This window comes from Meriones unguiculatus (assembly GCF_030254825.1).
Source record: "Meriones unguiculatus strain TT.TT164.6M chromosome 13 unlocalized genomic scaffold, Bangor_MerUng_6.1 Chr13, whole genome shotgun sequence".
In the NCBI taxonomy this organism is placed as follows: Eukaryota; Metazoa; Chordata; class Mammalia; order Rodentia; family Muridae; genus Meriones; species Meriones unguiculatus.
Genome location: NW_026843580.1, coordinates 2545684 through 2570778, shown reverse-complemented (window position 1 = coordinate 2570778; position 25095 = coordinate 2545684). Strand labels below are relative to the sequence as shown.

At 39.3% G+C, this 25095-nt stretch overlaps 1 protein-coding gene across 1 annotated transcript in view; it reads left to right on the top strand.

The window, feature by feature from the left end:
* Window positions 1-232: 232 nt before the first annotated feature.
* Window positions 233-25095, top strand: part of LOC110549242 (vomeronasal type-2 receptor 116-like) — a 62855-nt gene continuing 37992 nt past the window's right edge. Inside the window, exon 1 of the mRNA XM_060375834.1 lies at window positions 233-441. Coding sequence (XP_060231817.1) covers window positions 233-441 — 209 coding nt within the window. The remainder of the gene's footprint in view (window positions 442-25095) is intronic.

The window sequence follows — 25095 nt, the reverse complement described above, 5'->3', positions numbered from 1 at the left end:
GTTTTCAAGCATAAACCAGGACCTCAGATGCAGAGCCTAAAGGAAGAAAGAAATTCAGAACTCTCAATGGCAGTGGAGGAAGTGTCAGGAAGTACTTGGGGTGATTAGGGTGACAGCTGCACTCATTAACAAAGTGAGAAACACACATGTTCACAAAAACTTGAGGTGAATATATACCTGTTAAATTTGTATTCACTAGTCTTTTGGCTGAGTCTATATGTATGTTAACGTGATGTTCTGGATTTTTATCTTCTGGGTCTTGTATATTCCCAATTTTATCTGGGCCTTTTCTAACAAGGGATGCTATGTAAGTATAGAGGAAGATTTTTACCATCAGGGAGATATGATGATTGGTGCATTTTTTCCTCTTCATATTTATTACACACGGGGCATTTTTCCTGATACAAAGAACACATTCTCTCCTAATGAAATTGATATAGAGTAAGTACAAGTATTTATTATACAAGTGCAGAATTCATGTGCCTGAAAAGATTTAGTTTAAAACTTCCTTATTTTTTTCACATTCTCTGTTTTCCATTCTTAAATCTCTTCAAGTATATTTTCCACTTTTTGTTTCAAAGGAAAAGTAATAACTTTCATGTTATTCCTTTTTTTTTCATATGACAGTGGAATTTCATGATCTTCTTTTGTCAGACTTGTAATGCCAGACTAGTTAAATATTTTCAGTGTTGTGACATTAGAGTGTGGATAATTTAATCTAATAATGGCCTGTACTTCTATGCTTTCTTTAAGTGTAAATGTGCTCTTGTGTGTGCAGTCGATGTTGCTGAATGCAAAGACTACTGAGTGCCTGGAATGTTGCTTTACTGACAACTCTTGATTATGTTTCATGGAGCTTACTTCACAACAGGACAGTTACCATGACATTTTGGGGGCAATTTTGTACTCCACACATATCTTTGTATATGTGGGTTTTGTTTTGTTATCTTTGTTTTGCACAGCAGTGTTTTGATTTTATGATTATTTTTTTGCTAATCTTTTTTTTTCTCAGACAGATTTTAAAAATTTTTCTGTTTGCTATGTGTCCAGTGTTTTGTCTCATTTATGGATGTGCTCACCAAAATGATCTTTCTGTGATGGTGTCCACTTAAGGCTGTTTTTAGCTTTTCTTTAATATGCAAGAGTATGTAATAGTGTCAAAAAATTCTGTTTTTCTTACACAAGTTAATGGCAAATATTAAAGTGTGACTCTCTATAGTATAGAGGAAATAAAGTGAGCTTAACCATACAGCCACCCTGAATCTTTTAAATCAGTTCAAAAACACTCTGAAATAGAGCAATAGTGTTTGTAAATACATGAACACCAGTAGAAAGACAAATGATACAAATTTACAACATAAAATATCCTTATGAAGGTGAATTGTCTTGGTGTAACATTATTGTGTATTTGTTAAAGCCATGGTGGGGTGCTAATAAAAAAAATCAATGACCGTAAAGGAAGAAATATTTTCATATATTAAAAAAATCATCAAATATTTGAGGGTGGTGACACATTTGGTTTTTAAATAACATAGCATAGACCAACACAGATTCAAAATTTTATAACTAGACTCAATAATTCATATTTTGATGGAGTAATTCAAGGTAGATATAATTTCTTAAGAATCATATTTTATAAGACTGGGGACTTTAATGCTGGACAGAGCCTCTTCTACTTTATCATAGCTAATCCTTTATTACTCTCCTCTTCCTCTGGTCTCTACTTTCAGCTGCTCAGGTAACTATATTCACGTATATGTGTTTTTCTCTATATGATGCAGCTACAAGCCTGTACTTGAAAAAGTGTATACTTTTGATTACACGAGTTATGTATATGATGGATGAAATGATAATATCATGTAAAAAAATCAACATTTATATAGCTAAAATAGTCAAAGTGTTTCATGTCACGAAAGCAGTATTTTTACTATAAAAGATTAACAATTTTCTCTTCTATAATGCATTTCCCAAACTTATTTTTCTGAATACACTTAAACAAATTTGTATTATATAGTTGTTTCTGGAATATATAAAAGTAGACCAAACAGAGCAAATGCAAGTGTTCTAGGATGTTGATCTGATGTCTAAAAATCATCCTGGATTATGTTCTCCATTGTTTTATTCTTATGTGTATTAGCAGCGAAAATGGTTCCTCCTCTAACTCTATCTTGATCCTGAGCACTTTCCTCCATTCTTGCCTGTAGCCTTATAGTTAGGTCTCTCTTTCCAAAAATTATTACAATGTGGCCTTTACTTTGTACAGAGTCAGAATGGCCACTGAGAGTCTTCTAAATCATTTCCTGAAGGTCTATAATGTGTCTGGCCTGCAATTATTTAACTGAGAAGTACACCTTTGGTGTCTGCTCTTCTGTTTCCACTGATCTTTCTTCATCTCCAGAATCTTCTCTGAATTGGCATTCTGTTTGTATTTGATAACACCCCTTTTCTTGGGACAACTAACAAAGAAGATGTAATATACAGACATATTTGAACACCACCACAGACACAAACACAAGCAGCCCATCAGCTGTACACCAATTTCTCTGATATAAAAGATTTAGTCGGAGTCAGGCTGAGGTGAGTGCAGCACTGTGGTGATTGTTCTACAGCTTCTCACAGATGCTCCCTTACAGAAACAAATGTGAATGCAGAACCTGCACATTAATTTTCATTTAAAGTAGTGGATTAAGAGATCATTTCATCATATTCTATTTCCACTTAAACTGAATAAGTATATAATCAATGAAGTATGCTCTTATTTTTCTATCTAAATTATCTGATGAGTAGACATTTAGAAATAACACAGGAGATTTCTCAGACTTATGTTCTTTAAAACTGATTTGTCTGCCTATTCTGCTACTATAATTATCCTAATAAGAATATTGTAGGAGGACTGACATGCTCTGCCATTTGCAGACAAATAGTGGAATCTAGAAAAGATCATTCTGAGTGAAGTTTCCCAGAAGGAGAAAGACACACATGGTACATACTCACTTATATAGACCTATAAGATATGATAAACATAATGAAATCTATACACCTAAAGAAGATAAACAAGAAAGAGGACCCAGGGTAAGATGATCAATCCTCACTTAGAAAGACAAATGTGATGTGCATTAGATGTAGGAGAAAACAAGTAACAGGACAGGAGCCTACCACAGAGGGTCTTTGAAAGACTCTACCTAGCAGTGCATCAAAGCAGATGATAAGACTCATAACCAAACCTTTGGCAGAATGCAGGGAATCATATGAAAGAAGGGGGGGTTAGCATGGCATGGAAAGAATCAGAGCTCCATAAGGACCAAATATTTCTGGATACAGGGGTCTTTTCTGAGACTGATACTCCACCAAGGACCAGGTATGGATATAACCTAGAACCTCTGCTCGGATGTAGCCCGTGGTAGCTCAGTAACCAATTGTTTTTCCCATAGTAAGGGGAACAGGGACTATTTCTGACAGGAACTCAATGGCAGGCTCTTTGACCTACCCACCCCCAGGGGAAGAGCAGTCCTGCTAGGCCACAGAGGAGGACTTTGCAGCCAGTCCAGCAGATACCTGATAAAACAGGGTTAGATGAAAGGGGAAGAGGTCCTTCCCAATCAGTGGATTTAGAAAGGGGCAGGGAGGTGATGAGGTAAGGAAGGTAAGACTGGGAGGGAATGTGGGAGCGGGATACAGAGTTAATAAAACGTAACTAATAATAATAATTTTTAAAATGAATAAAAAATTAAATAAAAAATAAATAAAAAAGAATACTGTAAACAACCACGTATTAAGATTTTTTGAGCATTCATTAACTCATACTTTTTTTTTCTTTTCCATAATTTTATTTTTCTCATTAGTTACATTTTGTTATTTCTGTATCCCAGCTGTATCCCTCATTCCCTCCCCAATCCCACCCTCCCTCCCTCATCTCCTCCCTGCCCCTTTCCAAGTCCACTAGTAGGGGAGGATCTCCTCCCCTTTCATATGACTCCCTTTTGTCAGGTATTTTCAAGACTGGCTGCAAAGTCCTCCTCTGTGGCCTAACAGTACTGTTGCTCCCTTGGGAGATGGGGACGTCAAAGAGCCAGTCATTGAGTTCCTGTTAGTAATAGTCCTTGTTCCCCTTACTATGGGAAACCAATTGATTCCTGAGCTATCACGGGTCACATCCGTGCAGAGGTTCTAGGTTTTATCCTCTCATGGACTTTGGTTGAGTGTCCATCTCAGAAAAGACCCTGTTCCCAGAAATATTTGGTCCTTGTGGAGCTCCTATCCTTTCCGTATCAGACTAACTCTCTTTCTTTCTAATGATTCTCTGTACTCTGCCAAAGGTTTGGTCATGAGTCTTTGCTTTGAAAATACTGCTAGTTAGAGTCTTTCAGATGCCCTCAGTAGACTCCTATCATACGTTCAATGCACATCCCATCTGTCTTTCTAAATGAGGATTGATCATCTTACCCCATGTCCACTCAATTGATTATCTTTTTTAGGTGTATAGATTTCATTATGTTTATCATATCTTATAGGTCTATATAAGTGAGTATATCCCATGTTTGTCTTTCTCCTTCTGGGATATTTCACTCAGAATGATCTTTTCTAGATCCTACCATTTGCCTGTAAATTTCATGATTTCCTCCGTTTTGATTGCTGAGTAGTATTCCATTGTGTAGAAATACCACAATTTCTGTACCCATTCTTCCATTGATGGACATCTGGGTTGTTTCCAGGTTCTGGCTATTACAAATAAAGCTGCTATAAACATGGTTGAGCAAGTATCCCTTTTGTGTACTTGAGCAAACTTTGGGTATATACCTAGCAGTGGTCTAGCTGGGTCTGGAGGAAGCACTATTCCTAATTGTCTTAGAAAGCGCCAGATAGATTTCCAGAGTGGTTGTACCAGTTTACATTCCCACCAGCAGTGGAAGAGGGTTCCCCTTTCTCCACAACCTCTCCAGCATGTGTTGTGCCTTGAGTTTTTCATCTTGGCCATTCTGATGGGTGTAAGGTGATATCTCAAAGTCGTTTTGATTTGCATTTCTCTGATGGCTAATGAGGATGAGCATTTCTTTAAGTGTTTCTCTGCCATTCGATATTCCTCTGTCGAGAATTCTCTGTTTAGCTCTGTTCCACATTTTTTAATTGGATTACTTGGCTTGCTGCTTTTCAGCTTCTTTAGTTCTTTGTATATGCTGGATATTAGTCCTCTGTCAGATAAAGGGTTAGTGAAGATTCTTTCCCAATCTGTAGGCAGTCGTTTTATTTTGATGACGGTGTCCTTTGCTTTACAGAAGCTTTTCAGTGGTCCCATTTATTGATTGTTGCTCTTAGAGCCTGTGCTGTTGGTGTTCTGTTCAGGAAGTTGTCTCCTGTGCCAATGAGTTCTAGGCTGTTCCCCACTTTCTTTCCAATTGATTTAGAGTATCTGGTTTTATGTTGAGGTCCTTGATCCACTTTGACTTTAGTTTTGTGCAGGGTGATAAATATGGATCTATTTTCATTTTTCTGCATGTAGACATCCAGTTGGTCCAGCACCATTTGTTGAAGATGCTGTCTTTTTTTCCATTGAATGGATTTGGTTTCTTTGTCAAATATCGAGTATTCATAGGTGTGTGGGTTTATTTCTGGGTCTTCTATGCAGTTCTGTTGATCCTCCTTTCTGTTTCTATGCCAATACCATGCAGTTTTTATTACTGTTGCCCTGTAGTACAGCTTGAGATCAGGGATGGAGATATGTCCAGATGATCTGTTGTTTTACAGGATCATTTTGGAGATTCTGAGTTGTTTGTTTCTCCATATGAATCTGAGAATCTTTTTTTTTCAAGGTCTGTAAAGAATTGAGTTGGTATTTTGATGGGAATTGCATTGAGCCTGTAGATTGCTTTTGGCAGGATGGTCATTTTCACAATGTTAATCCTACCAATCCCATGAGCATGGGAGATCTTTCCATCTTGTGATATCTTCTTTGATTTCTTTCTTCAGAGACTTGAAGTTTTTCTCAAACAGGTCTTTCACTTGCTTGGTTAGAATCACTCCAAGGTACTTTATGTTATTAGTGGCTATTGTGAAGGGTGTTGTTTCCCTAATTTCTTTCTCAGCCTTTTTGTCTTTGGTATACAGGAGGGCTTCTGATTTTTTTGAGTTGATTTTGTATCCTGCCACTTTGCTGAAGGTGTTTATCAGCTGAAGGAGTTCTCTGGTTGAATTTTTGGGGTCACTCATGTATACTATCATATCATCTGCAAAAAGTGACACTTTGACCTCTTCCTTCCCGATTTGTATCTCCTTGATCTCCTTTAGTTGTCTTATTGCTCTGGCTAGGACTTCAAGTACTATGTTGAAGAGATATTGGAGAAAATGGGTAGCCTTGTCTTGTCCCTGATTTCAGTGGGATTGATTTAAGTTTCTCTCCATTGATTTTGATGTTAGCTATAGGCTTGCTGTATATTGCCTTTACTATCTTTAGGTATGTGCCTTGTATCCCTGATCTCTCCAAGACTGTAAATATGAATGGATGTTGGACTTTGTCAAATGCCTTTTCGGCATCTAAGAAGATGATCATGTGGTTTTTCTCCTTCAGCTTGTTTATGTGGTGGATTACATTGATGGATTTCCATATGTTGAACCACCCTTGCATGCCTGGGATGAAGCCTACTTGGTCATGGTGGATGATATCTTTGATATGTTCTTGGATTCGGTTTGCAAGTATTTTATTGCGTATTTTTGCATCAATGCTCATAAGAGTGATAGGTCTGAAGTTCTCTTTTTTTGTTGGATCTTTGTGTAGTTTAGATATCAAGGTGACTGTGGCTTCATAGAATGAGTTTGGTAGTTTTCCTTCTGTTTCTATTTTGTGGAATAGTTTGAGGTGAATTGGAGTTAGCACTTCTTTGAAGTTCTGTGCTGAAGCCATCTGGCCCCGGGCTTTTTTTGGAGGGGAGACTGTTAATGACTGCTTCAATTTCCTTGGGAGATATAGTGCTATTCAGTCTTTCTACCTGATCTTGACTTACTTTTGGTAGATGGAATCTTTCAAGAAAAATATCCATTTCATTTAGATTTTCAAATTTTGTGGCATATAGGCTTTTGTAGTATGACCTAATAATTGTTTGGATTTCCTCAATGTCTGTGGTTATGTCCCCATTTTCATTTCTGATTTTGCTGATTTGCATAGTTTCTCTCTGCTTTTTAGTTAGTTTGGCTAAGGGTTTGTCTATCTTGTTGATTTTCTCAAAGAACCAGCTTTTTGTTTCATTGATTCTTTGGATAGTTTTATTTGTTTCTGATTGATTGATTTCATCCCTTAGTTTGATAATTTCTGGCCGTCTGCTCCTCTTGGAAGTATCTGCTTCTTTTTTTTCTAGGTTTTTCAGTTGGGCCAGTACGTTGTTTGTATGTGATGTTACGAAGTTCTTCTTGCAGGCACTTAGTGCTATAAATTTTCCTCTGAGCACTGCTTTCAATGTGTCCCATAAATTTGGGTATGTAGTGCCTTAATTTTCAATGAATTCTAGGAAGTCTTTAATTTCTTTCTTTATTTCTTCCTTAACCCAGCTGTCATTGAGTAGTAAGTTGTTCAGTTTCCACGTGCGTGTCGGCTTTTTGTTGTTTCTGTTGTTGATGTCTAGCTTTAGTCCATGGTGGTCAGATAGTATACAAGGGATTATTTCCATCCTTTTGTATCTGTTGAGGCTTGCTTTGTGACCCACTATATGGTCTATTTTGGAAAAGGTTCCATGGGGTGCTGAAAAGAAGGTGTACTCTTTTGAGTTTAGGTGAAAAGATATGTAGACATCTATTAGGTCCATTTGATTTAGGGATTCTGTGAGTGCTTTTATTTCCATATTTGGTGTCTGTCTAGTTGATCTGTCCCTTGGTGAGAGTGGAGTGTTGAAGTCTCCCACTATTAAGGTATTAGGATCAATTTATGATTTAAGCTTTAATAATGTTTCATTTACGAATGTCGGTGCTCTTGTATTTGGGGCATAGATATTCAAGATTTGATGTCCTCTTGGTGGATTTTTCCTTTGATGAGAATACAGTGGCCCACCTTATCTTTTTTGATTAACTTGGGTTGAAAGTCTATTTTATTAGATATTAGGATGGCTACTCCAGCTTGTTTTCTGGAACCATTTGCTTGAAAAACAGTTTTCCAGCCCTTTACTCTGAGGTAGTGTTTATCTTTGTTGCATAGGTGTGTTTCTTGGATGCAACAGAATGTTGGATCCTGTTTCCATAACCATTCTGTTAGCCTGTGTCTTTTTATTGGTGAGTTGAGTCCATTGATATTGATAGATAATAGTGACCAATGCATGTTAGTTCCTTTTGTAATGGAGTCGGTGATCTAACCCTGTTTCATTGCTTGTTTTCTTTTCATTTTTGTTGGGATATTATCTGTATGCCCTGTTTTCTTGGGTGAATTTGTTTTCATTGGATTGGAGTTTTCCTTCTAGTATCTTCTGTAGGGATGGTTTGCTGTGTAGATATTGTGTAAATTTAGTTTTGTCAGGGAAAATTTTGTTTTCTCCATCTATGTTGATTGAAAGCTTTGCAGGATATAGTACTCTGGGTTGACATTTGTGATCTCTTAGAGTCTCCATGATACTTGCCCAGGCCCTTCTGGCTTTCATAGTTTCTGATGAGAAGTCCAGTGTGATTCTGATAGGTCTACTTTCATATGTTACTTGGCCTTTTTCCCTTGCTGCTTTTAGTATCTTTTCCTTGTTCTGTAGATTTAGTGTTTTGACTATGATGTGACGTGATGTGTTTCTTTTCTGGTCTAGTCTATTTGGAGGTCTGTAGGCCTCTTGTATATTTATGGACATCTCTTTCTTTAAGTTGGGAAAATTTTCTTCTATGGTTTTCTTGAAAATATTTTCTGGACCTTGGAGCCTGGAGTCTTCATTTTCATCAATTACTTTTATTCTTAGATTTTGTCTTTTCAAAGCATCCTTGATTTCTTGGATATTTTGTGATTGGAACTTTTCTGATTTTACTTTTTCTTTAAGAGAAGTATCCATTTCTGCAAGTGTGTCTTCAGCTCCAGAGATTCTCTCTTCCATTTCTTGTATTCTGTTGGTGATGCTTACTTTTGTGGTTCCTGATCTTTTCTCCAAGTTCTCCAGCTCAAGGGTTTTCTCATTTTGTGTTTTCTTTATTGATTCTAATTCTGTTTTCATGCCTTGCACCATGTCTTTCATGTGTTTGAATTTGAATTCCTGTCTCTCTACGATGGCCTCTATTTCTTTGTTCATTTCCTTTTTATATGCCACTAATTTTTCCTCTACTTGTGTATCTATTTGTTTGGCTATGTTTGCCTGTGTTTCTTTAAGGATTTTGTCTATTTCTTCTTTCTTTACCTCCATTTGACTGGCCAACTCTTTGAAAGATTTGTTCATTTCCTCCTTATGAGCCTCAAATACTTGGGCAAGCATGGCTTTAAAATCATTTTCCTGTGCTTCTGATGAATTGGAGTATCCATCGATTTTGGGGTTTGCTGGTGAAGTTATGATGTCCTGATTTATGTTGGAAGTGTTCTTTTGCCTACCCCTGGCCATTGGCTTATCTGAAACCTTCCCTGTTTGTTTTTGGATTCTGCAGATCAGACTAGTACTGTCTCTCTCTGGCATCTGGAGAGTTCTTCAGGAAGCTGAGCACTCTCAGCATGTGCTGAGGACTAGCTGTACCTGTGGGAGGAAAGTACACAGGTGCAAACGGGGCAAATGCAAGCGTGTGTGTGTGTGTGTGTGTGTGTGTGTGTGTGTGTGTGTGTGGACGTGTGTCTCGAGGGACAGAGTGATGGCTAATGTTGAACCCTTGAGTGTGTGGGAGGGGCTCTGCACTCTTTATGTCGCAGGAGCTAGTGATGATCGCAGTGCAATTTCTGGCATTAACTGCTTTAACTCCTCAATTAGACCCACAGAGCAGGAACTTCAATGCCCCTAGTGCCCCTCTGTTTTTCTAAGTGAGTATGTGGGTGGGAGGGGGTTCAATGCCTGGCTTCTGTTTTAGAAGGACCCAGGATCTGGGGATCTGCAGATTCTCAAGGGTGCACTCACTTACAGGCAGATCATTTGGCAGAGATCGGGGTATCTGGAGCTCTCTGCTCTCTGGTTTGGCCCTGCTTCTTTGATGTGCTCTGCCAGTTCTGTGCTGTTGTCACTGCCAGGTTCTGAGGTCTTGTTGCAGCTGGGGATTTCAGGGTGGTCACGTCAGTAGGGATCAGGGTAACCAGACTCTCTGTTCTCTGGTTTGGCCCTGGTTAGTCTTAAACTGGAGGGCTGTTGTGCCCTGCCAGCTCAGTGCTCATCTGCCGCCAGGTTAGAAAGTCCCGCTGTAACTGGATACTGGTTCGCTAGTCCCGATGCTTTCTGGGAAGTCCTGGGGTCTCTTCACTGTGCTCTCCAAGCTTGGGAGGCCCAGCACCTGGTGTGTCTAGGTTGTATGACGTTTCTACCTGGTTTTTGTGAGTATATAGTGTATTTTCTGTCACTGTGGGAATGGGCAGGCTGTACTTTTAATGATGGCGATCCTGTGGAGCTAGTATGGCATCTAGCAGACTTGGGCCCTGGGAGGATGGTGTAGCCGGGTGCGAATCTGGAATCTGGGATTCCGGGACAAGTACTGCTGGCCTTTGCCTGCCGCTAAAGAGCTTAGAGCTCCGCCTCGGCAGCTGTATACCCCAGGCAGTTAGGTCTGCGCTGAGAAAGACCAGCCTGCTTTGCTGAGGAGGAGGGAGTTCTGGGGGAGGGGAGTGCTGCGAGATCAAAGGATAGTTTCTCTCCTTCCGCAAACAAGTCCCTGGGTGACCTGAGACCAATGTTTTCACCTCCTGCGATGTTCCCTGTTGTTTAGAAAGCCTCACCGTTGTTTTCCTGGGTTAGAGGGCCTTCCATTCACCAACTCAGAAGTTTTGGTTTTCCACTGCTCAGAAACTGTGTGTGCTAGTCACCATCTTGGCTCCGCCCCCTTGAGTTAATTTTTTTATCCAGCACTTTTATGAGGGTGTTTATCAGCTGAAGGAGTTCTCTGGTAGAATCTTTTGCATCACTTATGTATACTACCATATCATCTGAAAATAGTGATACTTTGACTTCTTTGTAGTTTGTATCCATTTGATCTCCTTCAGTTGTCTTCCTGTTCTAGCTAGGACTTCAAGCACTCTGTTGAAGAGATAGAAAGTTAGTGGGCAGCCTTAAATTGTCCCTGACTTCAGTACGATGGATTTAGTTTTCTCTCTATTTGATTTGATGTTGGCTTTAGGCTTGTTTTATATTACCTTTACTATTGTTTAGGTATATGTCTTGTAAAACTGATGTCTCCAATACTTTAAGCATAAATAGGTGTTGTATTATGTCAAGTGCTTTTTCAGTATCTAAGTAGATGATCCTGTGTTTTTTTTTTTTTCTTTTAGTTTTTTATACAGTGGATTACATTGTTGTTTTTCTGTATATTGAGCCATCCCTGAATGCCTGGGATGAAGCCTACTTGTTCATCGTGAATTTTATTTTTTATGTGTCCTTGGTTTTGGTTTGTGTGTATTTTATTGAGAATTTTCTCATCAATGTTCATATGGGAGATTGGTTTGATACAGTTTCTTTGTTGGATCTGTGTGTAGTTTAGGTAACAAGGTGATTGTGGCCTCACAGATGACTTTGCTAATGTTCCTTCTGTTTCTATTTGTGGAATAGAAGAATATTTTGAAGAGTATTGATATTAGCTATTTTTGAAGGTCTGGCAGAATTCTGTGCTAAAACCATTTGGCCCTAGACTACTTTTGGATGGAAGATTTTTGGTGACTGCTTCTATTTGTTAGGAGATACAGGACTATTTGATTTGTTTAACTTATCTGGATTCATGGAAAGTAAAATCTATCAAAAAATGGCCATTTCGTTTAGAATTTCAAATTTTGTGGCATATAGGCAGAAAATTGTTTTTATTTCCTCAGTGTCTGTTGTTATGTCCCCTTTTCATTTCTGATGTTGTTGATTTGGATAATGTCTTTCTGCTTTTGAGGTAGTTTGGCTAAGGCTGTGTCTATCTTGTTGATTTTCTCAAAGAACCAGCTCCTGCTGTCATTTATTTTTGAGTTGCTCTCTTTGTTTCTAATTTATTGATTTTTTCCCCTGAGTTTGATTATTTCCAGCTGTCTAATTATTTTGCACGTCTCCTTTTTTTCTAGGGCTTTCAGGTGTGACATTAAGTTGCTTGTGTGCGGTGTCTCCAGTTTCTTTATTAATACACTTTGGACTATGAACTTTCTTCTTCACACTTCTTTCTTTGTGTCCTATAAATTTTGGTACATTGTGCCTTCATTTTCATAGAATTATAGGAAATCATTAATTTTTTTTCTTATTTCTTCCCTAACCCAGCTTTCATTGAGTAGAGAGTTGTTCCATTTTCATGCACGTGTAGACATTTTATTATTGTTATTGTTGTTGACGTCTAGGTTTAGTCCATGGTGGCCTGATAAGATACAAAAGATTATTTCAAACTTCTTCTATATTTTGAGGCTTGCTTTGTGGCCTACCATGTGGTCAATTTTGGAGACATGAACTGCTGAGAAGAAAGTGAATTCCTTTGTGTTTGGGTGAAAAGTTCTGTAGATGTCTGTTGGGGCCATTTGATTTATGACCCCTGTTATTGTCATTGTTTCTCTATTTAGTTTCTCTTTCATTGATTTGTCTTTTGATGAGAGTGGGGAGTTGAAGTCTCCCAGTATTAATGTGTAGAAATTGATGTGTGGATTAAGTTTAATAATGTTTCTTTTATAAATGTGGGTGCCCTTCTATTTGGGGCATAGGTATTTAGAATTGAGATATCATTGTTGTTTATTCTTCCTTTGGTAAGTATGAAATGTCCTCCCTCTCTTTTTATTAATTTTAATTGAAAGTCTATTTTATTAGATATTAGGGTGGCTACTCCACCTTGTTTTTGAGACTTTTTGCTTGGAAATGCATTTTTACAGCGCTTTACTTTCATTTAAATGTCTTTCTTTGTGGCTGAGGTCTTTTTCTTGTATAGAATGATGTGTCCTGTTCCAAATGCCTTCTGTTATTTTGTGTCTTTTTATTTATATACTGTATATTTGAGGGGTGTAGTTACCTTCCTGGGTAGAAGTTTTCTTTCTAGTATCTTCTGTAGGGCTGACTTTCTGCATAGACATTACTTGAATTTGGTACTCTTCTCCATCAGGGGTGAATGAAGGCTTTGCTGGGTATAGTAAGTACTCTGATAATTTTATAGTATTTTCTGATACCTTAAGTTGTGTGAAAGGAAGTAACATGTAATGAAGTAATGAAGAAATTGCTTTCCATAAGATTGGGCTGTAGGGAAGTCTATAAGGCATTTTCTTTCTTAGTTATTGATGGGGGATGGCTCAGCTCATTGTGAGAGGGCTATTGATGGGCTGGTAGTTCTGATTTCTATAAGAAAGCAGGCTGAATTCTAGGAAGACTTTAATTTCTTTTTTTAATTTCTTCCCTGACCCAGCTATCACTTTTTAGCGATTTGTTCAGTTTCCACATGTGTGTAGGTTTTTGCTATTTCCATTGTTGTTGAGGTCCAGCTTTAGTCCATGGTGATCAGATAGGATACAAGGGATTATTTCAATCTTCTTGTATCTGTTGAGCCTTGCTTTGTGACCAACTATACAGTCTATTTTGGAGAAGGTTCCATAAGGTGCTGAGAAGAAGGTAAATTCTTTTGTGTTTGGGTATAAGATTCTCTAGATGTCTGTTAGGTCCATTTGATTCATGACTTCTGTCAGAGATATTATTACTTTGTTTAATTTCTGTATTGTTAACTTGTCCTTGGTTGAGAAAGGTGTTGAAGTCTCCCACTATTAATGTGTGGTTTAAGTTTTATTAATGTTTCCTTTACAAATGTGGATGCCCTTGTATTTGGGGCATAGATGTTCAGGATGGTGATGTCTTCCTGGTGGAATTTTCTCTTGATGAGTATGAAGTGTCCTGCCCCATCTCTTTTTATTAATTTTGGTTAAAAGTCTGTTTTATTAGATATCAGAAAGGCTACTCCTGCTTGCTTCTTGGGTCCATTTGATTGGAAAACTGTCTTCCAGCCCTTTATTCTCAGGTAATATCTATCATTGTGACTTGGGTGTGTTTCTTTTTTTTTTTTTTCAATGCAGTTTATTCAGGAACCTTGAACAATCATCTGACCCTGGGGAAAGCCAGCCCACAGCTTAAATAGCCTCTGGGTAGCCAACCCCAGCATGCCACGTGGGCAATGTAGATAGGTCCACATACATGGAAGCAAGCCAGATCCTCAGCCTTAGCCAAATGTGGAGTTATTCGTGACAGAGAGCACTCACCATCGGGAAGGTGGAAGGCGGAAACCAGCTCCATCTTTAAGGAGCGGCATTCCGCAGCTCTCTACAGTTCCCCCTTTTTGTTTTAGATGCATCAGGCAAGAGTAGAGGTCTGATCTCTGATATTAGAAATAAATTGGGACTTTGTACTGATGTTCATTTAGGTGTCATCCACCCAAAGAGCATCAGACACGTCCGATATCTTGCAAATCTGTCTAAACAATTGTCTAGCTATATTTTAGGTAATTGGACTGAAGAATTCGATACTATGATGGAGCAGCTGAGAATGGCCATTGTCACGATAAATTCTACCAGAGTGGACGCAGGACTAGCCACAGGATTATCATCATGGATTGCTGCAGCCATGAATCATCTGAAGGAATGGGTGGGCATGGAAGCGTTAGCAGGCCTTCTGGTGTTGGTCTCCTTGGTTTGCCTGTGGTATATATGCAAGATTAGAGTCTCACAACAGAGTAATGCAGCCATGACCATTCAGGCCTTTACAGCCATTGAAGCAGGACAGTCTCCCCAAGCATGGTTGGCTACCATAAAAAGATAAAATGTTATGCTCAGCATGCGAGGCTAAGCACTGCACTCAGGGTCAGCCACTTTGGACCCAGAGAAGAGCATGTCTGATTGTATGCGGGTTGATGCCCCAGGTCCCGCCTCTGAGAAAAAGGATGTGTTTCTTGTATGCAACAGATTGTTGGGTCTTGTTTACACATCCATTCTGTTAGTTTGTGTGTTTTTTAATAAATTAATTCATTTATTTTTATTTTAGTCTGTGTCTTTTTATTGGAGAATTGATTCCATTGCTGTTGAGAGAAATTAATGACCAGTGACTGTTAGATCCTTTGATTTTGATGTTGGATGTGGCAGTGTGTTTGCGTGCTTGGCTACTTTTTGTTTTGCTGTAGTAAGGTTAATTATTTCCTGTGTTTTCTTGAAAGCAGTTAATTTTCTTGGGTTGTATTTTTCCTTCTAGTGTCTTCTTTAACACTGGATTTGTGGGTATGTATTGTTGAAATTTGTTTTTGTCGTTGAATATCTTGTTTTCCTGTCTATGAGGACTGAGAGTGTTGCTGGGTATAGTAGCCTGGGATGACATCTGTGTTCTCTTAGGGTCTGGATGATATCCATCCAGGCCCTTGTGCCTTTCATAGTCTCTGTTGAGAAGTCAGATGTGATTTTCTGATGGGTTTGCCATTATATGTTACTTGGCCTTTTCTCCTTGCAACTTTTAGTAATTTTTCTTTGTTCTGTATACTTACTGTTTTGATTATTATGTGTGTGTGGGGATTTTCTTTTCTGGTCTAATTCATTGGATGTTCTGTAGGCCTCTTGTATTTTTATAGGCCTCCCCTTTAAGTTGGGGAAATTTTTCTTCTATGATTTTGTTGAAAATATTTTCTGAGCCTTGGAGGAGAGAATCTTCTTTTTCCTCTATTCCTATTATTCTTAGGTTTTGTCTTTTTATGTTGTCTTGGATTTCTTGGATGGTCTGTGTCAGGAATTTTTTAGATTTAACATTTTCTTTGATGGATACATCAATTTCTTCCATTGTATCATCCACACCTGAGATTCTTTTTCCCATCTCTTGTAGTCTATTGGTTATGCTTACCTCTGTAGTTCCTGTTTTCTTACTTGAGTTCTTTCTCTCCAAAATTTCCTTCATTTGTATTTTCTTTCTTTTTTCCATATCTATCTTTAAATCTTGAGCTGTTTTTTTTTATTTCTTTCACTTGTCTGACTGTATTTTCCCTCAAATCCTTGAGCTGTTTTTTTGAAAAGTCCTCTGTTTCTTTTATTTCTTTTAATGATTTAAGTATTTCCTCTCTAAATGCCACAAACTGTTTGCTAAATCTTCCCACATTTCTTTGCGGATAGCCATAATCTGTGTTTCTTTAGCTTCCCGTATTTCTTTATGAATTACCTGATCTGTTTGTCTTTATCTTCCTCTAGTTCTTTACACATTTTATTTGTTTCTTCTATTATCCTCTTCATAAGCATAGATGTAAGGTCATCTTATTGAATTTCATTTATACTGGGGTGTCCATGGCTGCTTATCCCTGGATAACTGGGTTCTGGAGATGCCATATTGCTCTGTCTATTGTTGGTTGAGCTTTCATGCTGGCCTCTACCCATTTTGTTATCTTAGGTGTTGAGTGTTAGTTTCTCATTCTTCCTGTAATCCTGTGGTAGGGAGAATCCCCTTGGCTGGAAGATAATTTTTCCTCGAGGAGGCCTCCTCAGATTTGGATATGGTCACTGAATGGCTGATGTTTTACAGGAATTGCCAAAGCTCAACTCGGGTGTATAGACCTGAGTGGTAACTGTGGTCTTTGTTAGTCAAGGTGGCTTTCCTCTCACCCCAAGAAGTCCTGGAGACAGCTGCCCTGCTTCTGGGTGTCTTGCTGTAACTTTAGTGAGCTGATGCTGTAACCTGAGTGCCCAGTGGCTTGGTCACTTTAGTTAGGGATAGCTGGTTGTCCCTTGGAGCAGCATCTGGGGGCTGATCTCGGGGATCCCAGCCTTCTGTAGGTCTGAGGATGGAGCTCAATGCCCCAGTACCCAAGCGGTAGTCAGTGGCAGGTGAGCACAGCTTGCATGCATGCAGCAGGAGGCTAGAGCCTGGAGCCTTTGGATACCCAGAAACTTTTCCAGTGTTGGGTGTCCTGAGGAAGGGCCAGAAGTTTTCCTCACCGTGGGGTTTCCTCCCAACAGAGAGACCCAGTCTGTGGTGTCTGGAGTGGCAGGTAGAGTGCACAGCCACTTGTGGGTGGTGACTGCAAGCTGGTGACTGGGCAGGAACCTGGAAAAATTTTCCAAGAAGTTTTCCATGTATGGTGATGGGGTGGCGGGTGGCGGCCAAATGCACTAATGTCGGCCCTGCTGTTTCCCTCACTGTGTGGTTTTCTCCTGAGAGGGAAACCCAGTATCTGGTGCCCTGGGACCCACAGTTCTGTCTGTGACAGATAGTCAGGCAAACAGCAGGTCTCTGGGCTCATGCCTTGTGCTCCGCTCTGGGCTGGAGGCTATGGACCCACCAATCTGTAGAACATTTTCCAGAGATAGACTGGGTGATCTGAGGTCAGTCCCATTTGCTTGATTCACTGTGTGGTTTTCTTATGACTAGGACCCTCAGTCTCTGGTGTTTTGGTGCCCACAGTTCAGCTTGGGAAGGTGATCAAGACACAAAGGAGTACGGCTCTGGTCTGGCAACTGAGTGCCTGCAGAACCCAGGATCTCTTCTGGGTTTTAGCTGGGTGACCGGAAAATGGAGCCAATTGATTCATACACTGGGGGAATCCCAAACTTATGGGACACAATGAAAGCCGTGCTAAGAGGAAAGTTCTTAGCACTAAGTGCCTTCAAGAAGAAATTCGAAACATCTAAGGCAAACAACTTAAAGACTCACCTAAAAGCTCTAGGGGGAAAAAAGGAGGCAGACACACCAAAAAGGAGTAGATAGGTAGAAATAATCAAACTCAGGGCTGAAATCAATAAATTAGAAACAAATAAAACAATTCAAAGAATCAGTGAAATCAAGATCTGGTTCTTTGAGAAAATCAACAAGATAGACAAACCCTTAGCCAAGCTAACTAAAAGGCAGAGAGACACTATCCAAATAAACAAAATCAGAAATGAAAAGGGGGACATAACTACAGACACTGAGGAAATCTAAATGATCATTAGGTCTTACTTCAAAAGCCTATATGCCACAAAATTCGAAAATCTTAATGAAATGGACAATTTTCTTGATTGATTCCACTTGCCAAAGCTGAATCAAGACCACTTAAATCAATTAAATAGTCTTATAGTCCCTAAGGAAATAGAAGCAGTCATCAAAAGTCTCGCATCCAAAAAAGCCCAGGGCCAGACGGTTTCAGCACAGAATTCTGCCAAACCTTCAAAGAAGAGCTAATACCAATACTCTTCAAAAATTCCACAAAATTGAAACAGAAGGAACACTACCAAACTCATTCTATGAAGCCATAGTCACCTTGGTACATAAATCTCACAAAGACCCAACAAAGAAAGAGAATTTCAGGCCAATCTCCCTTTTGAACATTGCTGTAGAAATACTCAACAAAATAAATACAAACCAAATAAAAGGACACACCAAAGATATCATCCACTATGACCAAGTAGGCTTCATCTCACGCATGGATGGATGGTTCAATATGTGGAAATCCATCAATGTGATCCATCATTTAAACAAACTGCAAGAAAAAAAAAAACACATGATGTTCCCCTTGGATGCTGAAAAAGCATTTGACAAAATCCAACATCCATTCATATTTACAGTCTTGTAGAGATGAGGGATACAAGGCACATACCTAAACATAGTAAAGGCAATATACAGCAAGCCTATAGTCAACATCAAACTCAATGGAGAGAAACTTAAGCAATCCCACTGAAATCAGGGACAAGGCAAGGCTGTCCACTCTCTTCATATCTCTTCAAAAGTGTTCTTGAAGTCCTGGCTAGAGCAATAAAACAATTATAGGAGATCAAGGGGATAGAAATTGGAAAGGAAAAAGTCAAATTATCACTATTTGCAGATGACAAATAGTCATCTCATTGACCCCAAAAATTCTACCAGGGAACTCCTACAGCTGATAAACATTTTCATCAAAGTGGCTGGATACAAAATTAACTTAAAAAAATCAGTAGCCCTCCTGTATACAAAAGACAAAAGGGCTAAGAAAGAAATTAGGGAAACAACACCCTTCACAATAGCCACAAAGGACATAACCCTAACCTTGGTGTGACCCTAACCAATCAAGTTAAAGACTTGTATGAAAAAATTTCCACTCTCTGAAGAAAGAATTAGAAGAAGATATCAGTAGTTTGAAAGATCTCCCTTGCTCATGGCTTGGCAGGATTAACATAATAAATGGCCATCTTGCCAAAAGCAATCTACAGATTCAATGCAATTCCCATCAAATTACCAACACAATTCTTTACAGACCTTGAAAGAAAAATTCTCAATTTCATATGGAATAACAAAAAACCCCTCAGAATTGCTACAATCCTTTACAATAAAAGATCTTCTGGAGGTATCTCCATCAGGTATCTCCTGATCTCAAGGTGTACTATAGAGAAACAGTAATAAAAACTGCATGGTTCTGGCATATAAATCGGCTGGTGGATCAATGGAATCAAATAGAAGATCCAGAAATAAATCCACACACTTATGGATACCTGATTTTTTACAAAGATGCCAAAATAATACAATGGAAAAAAAGATAGCATCTTCAAAAAATGGCACTGATCTAACTGTATGTCTACATGTAGAAAAATGCAAATAGATCCATATTTATCACCCTGCACAAAACTAAGATCCAAGTGGATGAAAGACCTCAACATAAAACCAGACACTAAATGTGTTAGAAGAAAAAGTGGGGAAGAGCCTTGAACTCATTGTTAAGGGAGACAACTTCCTGAACGGAACACCAACAACACAGACTCTAAGAGAAATGATTAATATATGGGACCTCATGAAACGGAAAAGCTTCAGTAAAGGAATGGACACTGTTGTTGTAATGCCAGGTTCATGGGACCGTCAGCAACAACCAGGAGACGACTTGATGCAATTGCTAGAGAGCTTTATTATGAGAGCTTTAGAACTCGGGGCCCAAGTCTCCCTGACACAGCAGTAGAGAAGTGAGACCTCTGGATCTGAGTGAACAGATTTTTAAAGGAAAAGTCTGTGAGCAGGAGGTTTCCATGGCAGCAAGCAGGGAGGCACAAGCCTTGGCGTTACAGAATTAGGTGAAGTTTAGTAGGGGTGACCTTTTCTGAGGCACACAATCACAATGTCTAAGGCATATAATCATAATGGCTATTTTTCTAAACCATAACCAAAATATTGGGGAGAAATTTCCCACCCAATTTCCAACTGATAACCATTGATTATTGCCAGGGAGTTTGTCTCTATTTTCTATGAAGCATTTATTCTGTGATATTTCCTGGAGCCTGTTGCTAGGAGAGTTAACTTTGTTTTCTGCCAGGTGTAGTTTTTGTGATATTTCCTGGTACCTGAATTCAGCTCCCAGTCAAGATGGCTCTTTATTTCAAAATGGAGTTATACTCAGGCTAACTATACCCAGGATAACTTAAACTCTTCATTTTCAAAGCAAAACGACTGCCTACAGCTTGGGAAAGGACCTTCACTAACCCTATATTAGAAAGAGGGCTAATATCTAGTATATATATAAAGAACTTAAGAAGTTAAATAGCAATAAAACAAGTAATCCAATTAAAATGCGGTACAGAACTAAACAGAGAATTCTCAATAGAAGAATATCGAATGTCAGAGAAACACTTAAATGTTCAATGTTCTCAGTCATCAGGGAAATGCAAATCAAAATGACCCTGAGATTTCACCTTATACCTGTCAGAATGGCTAAGACCAAAAACTCAAGTGACAACACATACTGCAGAGGATGTGGAGAAAGGGGAACCCTCCTCCACTGCTGGTGGGAATGTAAAATTCTATAGACACTTTGGAAATCAATCTGGCCATTTCTCAGACAGTTAGGAATAGAGTTTCCTCAAGTTCCAGCTATACCACTGCTAAGGCATATATCCAAAAGATGTTCAAGTATACAACAAGGACATCTGCTCAACCATGTTTGTAGCAGCTTTATTTGTAATAGCCAGAAGCTGGAAACAGCCCAGATGCCCCTCAGTTGATGAATGGATACAGAAAATGTGGTACTTTTACGTAATGGAATATTACTCAGCAATTAAATACAAGGAAATAATGAAATTTGCAGGTAAATGGTGGAAAAGATCATTCTGAATGAGATATCCCAGAAGCAGAAAGACACACAGGGTATATCCTCACTCATAAGTGGATATTAGAATATGATATAGGATAACATACTAAAATCTGCACACCTAAGGAAGCTAATCAAGAAGGAGGACCCTGGCTAAGATGCTCAATCCCCATTCAGAAAGGCAAAGAGGATGGACATTGGTGGAGGGAGAAAACAGGGAACAGAACAGAACAGGAGCCTACCACAGAGGGCCTCTGAAAGGCTCTACCCTGCAGGGTATTGAGGCAGATTCTGAGACTCAGCCAAACTTTGGACAGAGTGCAGGGGATCTTATGAAAGAAATGGGAGATAGTAAGACTTGGAGAGGACAGGAGCTCCACAAGGGGAGGGACAGATCCAAAAAGTCTGGGCACAGGGGTCTTTTCTGAGACTGATACTCCAGCCAAGGTCCACTCGTGGAGATGACTGCACTCCTGCACAGAGGCAGCCCCTGGCAATTCAGTCTCCAAGTGGGTACCCTAGTAAGGGAAACAAGGACTGTCTCTGACAGGAACTGATTTGCCTGCTCTTTGATCACCTCCCCCTGAGGGGGGAGCAGCCATACCAGGCCACAAAGGAAGACAACACACCCAATCCTGATGAGACATGATAGACTAAGATCAGATAGAAGGGGAGGAGGACCTCCCATTTCAGTGAAATGGGGGAGCTGAACAGATGGGAAAGAGGGAGGGAGGGTTGGATTGGAAAGGGAATAGGGACGGTGCTACAGGGGGATACAAAGTGAATTAACTGAAAATAATAAAAATAAAAAATTAAAGATAAAATATTAAAAAAAATAAAGCAGGCTGAGAAATCCTTTTTGAGCAAGCCAGGAATATGAAGCCCTCTGTCTCCTCTATTTTAACCCCTGCTTCCACATTTTTATCCTGTTTGAGTTCCCTACCAACATTTTTCAGTAATGAACTATGAAGTAGAAGCCTAACAAAAATTTTCCTCCACATCTTACTTTTGCTCATTTTCATATTATCTAAATTCCAGCCCTGAGAGTCCTAGAAATTGACTATGTAGACCAAGCTGGTCTAGAACTTTGTGAGATTTGCCTGCCTCTACCTCCTGAGTGGTGTGATTAAAAGCATCCACTACCATTCCTTGATTCCATCCCAGCAATAGTAAATATTAAGAATACACCAAAAAATACTTCTTTCACCAGTTTGCTTTTTTTTGTTTTGCTTTTATTTTTACTTTTTTATTTTAACTTTTATTAATTACACTTTATTCACTTTGTATCCCCCCACAAACCCCTCTCTCCTCCCTTCTTAATTCCACCTTCCCTCCCTCTTCTCCATGCATGCCCCTCCCTAGTCAACTGATAGGGGAGGACTTCCTTTCCTTCCTTCTGATCCTAGATTATCAGATCTCATCAGGAGTGGTTGCATTGTCTTCTTCTGTGGCCTGGTAATGCTCCTTTCCCCTCAGGGGGAAGTGATTAAAGAGTAGGCCAATCAGTTCTTGTCGGAGACAGTCCCTGTTCCCATTACAATGGAACCCACTTGGATACTGAACTGCCATGGGCTACATCTGTGCAGGCATTCTAGGTCATCTCCATGCATGGCACTTGGTTGGAGTATGAGTCTCTGGAAAGACCCCTGTGTTCAATTTTTTTTGGTTCTGTTGCTCCTCTTGTGGAACTCCTGTACTCTCCAGATCTTTTCTGGAGAAAAGATATTGTTTCCCACTTCTTACATAATATTCCGTACACTCTGCCCAACAGTTGGACATAAGTCTCAGAATCTGCTTTGATAGTCTTCAGGGAAGAGCCTTTTAGAGGCCCTCTGTGGCAGGTTCCTAACTTGTTTCCTGTTTTCTTCTTCTGATTCCATCCTTTTTGCCTTTAGGGATGGGGATCGAGCATTTTAGCCTGAGTCCTCCCTCTTGATTAGTTTCTTTAGGTGTACAGATTGTAGTAGGTTTATCCTATATTATATGTCTATATGAGTGAGTATATACTGTGTGTGTCTTTCTGCTTCTGGGATAGCTCACTCAGGATGATCTTTTCCAGTTCCCACCATTTACCTGCAAATTTCATGATTTCCTTGTTTTTCATTGCTGAGTAATATTTCATTGTGTAGATGTACCACAATTTCTGTATCCACTCTTAAGTTGAGATCATCTTTCTTTTGCTCCTTTTCATATTTTCTAAATTTTAGCCCTGACAGTCCTAAAAATTACTGTGTAGACCAAGCTGGCCTAGAACTTTTTGAGATCTGTGTGCCTCTGTCTCCTGATTGCTGGGATTAAATGCATCCACTACCATTCCATTATTTCATCACAGCAATAGTAAATATTAAAAATACACCAAATAAACACTTTTCTCACCAGTTTGCTTTTGATCATGCTGTTTCATCTAATGAATACTAATCTAATCTAATATACTTTGCTCAGGATTCTTTATTTTACTGTGTGTGTGTTTCATGTGCTGTTTCTTTTTTTTTTAATTTTTAAATTTTTTTGATACAGGATCTCTAACTTTACATAGCCCTGACAGTCCTGCCTGGAATTTATTATGCAGACTTGGCTGACCTACAACTCTCAAAGATCTGCTGCCTCTGCCTCATGAATGCTGGAATTAAAGGAAAGCCTTGCCATTCCCAGCTAAGTTATTTTTACCCTTTCTTTGTGCTTTGTTTCTCTTTCCTTCCTTCCTTCCTTCCTTCTTTCCTTCCTTCCTTCCTTCCTTCCTTCCTTCCTTCCTTCCTTCCTTCCTTCCTTCCTTCTTTCCCTTCTTTCTTTTCTTTCTTTCTTTCTTTCTTTCTTTCTTTCTTTCTTTCTTTCTTTCTTTCTTTCTTCTTTCTATCTTTCATTGAGATAAGGTGTTATGGCAGCCCATTTGGAGTTATTGGGAAATTGGAATGCACATCTGTGCAGTGGAACTCAGCCTTTCGGCCCTAGTTACTATCTAAGCTTGGAGGCTAAGAGATTGACTCTGGCAATTTCACAGCAGAAGGCTCTGACCGGGAGAACTAAATAGTAAATTCCTTGCCACCATGGTAACCAGCCAGCAGGCTCTGTGTAGCCTTGAGTGAGCTCTCCTATGTTTTGACCAAGTAAAGCTCCTACCTGAGAAACTGCTTATACTTTTCTGCCTACTTAAATGTAAACCTGAAGTCCATTAAACTGACACCTTGATCAAAGCATAGACTTGGTGTCCCTCTTTTTGTCGCCTTGTCCCTCTCTCCCTAGCCTTCACTCAGGAGGTGTCCATGTGTCACTGCTGGTTGGAGATAGTGAGTGCCAAAACCCGGGATTCGGAGATTGAGGACCAGCTGAGGCCAATTATACACTCCACAGTTGCGCATGCAAAGCAACTGATTCAGGTACAATCAGGTGGCCATTATTGGGGGCAAGGAACTAATAAGGCATGATTTATCAGATCCCTTAAACAGGTTCTTAAGACACAAGGAGTACATTTTAAAACAAAAACTCGGCAAAACTTTTTGGATCAGGGAAATCATTTTTGCCCATGGTTTCCAGAAAGTGGTAGTTTAAATTTAGCTATGTGGGACCCGAGTTGGGGAAAAGTTAAAAGAAAAGGATGTTGGAGCTACAACTCTTGCATTATGGGCTTTGATAAATGAGACTCGTAAGGGAGAAAAATTAGATGAAAGTACTAAGGAGACTATGAACTCTGTCAGAGTGCATTTACAAGAGGTTGGGGAAGAAAAAAATGTCCCAAAAAGAAGAAGGCAAAAAAGCACCTCAGGGATCTTCTGATCCAGATGATTGGGCGGCTAAAGAGGAAGAGGAGCCTCGAATGAGAAAAAAGAAAAATTTGTATGGGTCAGTACAGAGAGCCTTACAAAAAATTCAGAAGGATGATACTAATGAGGAAAAAGATTTAGATACAGAGGATGAGGCTAAATTAGAGGAAGAGGCTGCTAATTCTGACTGGATCCTCCTCCTCCTGTATGGAGTTGGTTCCATTTAAACAAACTAAAA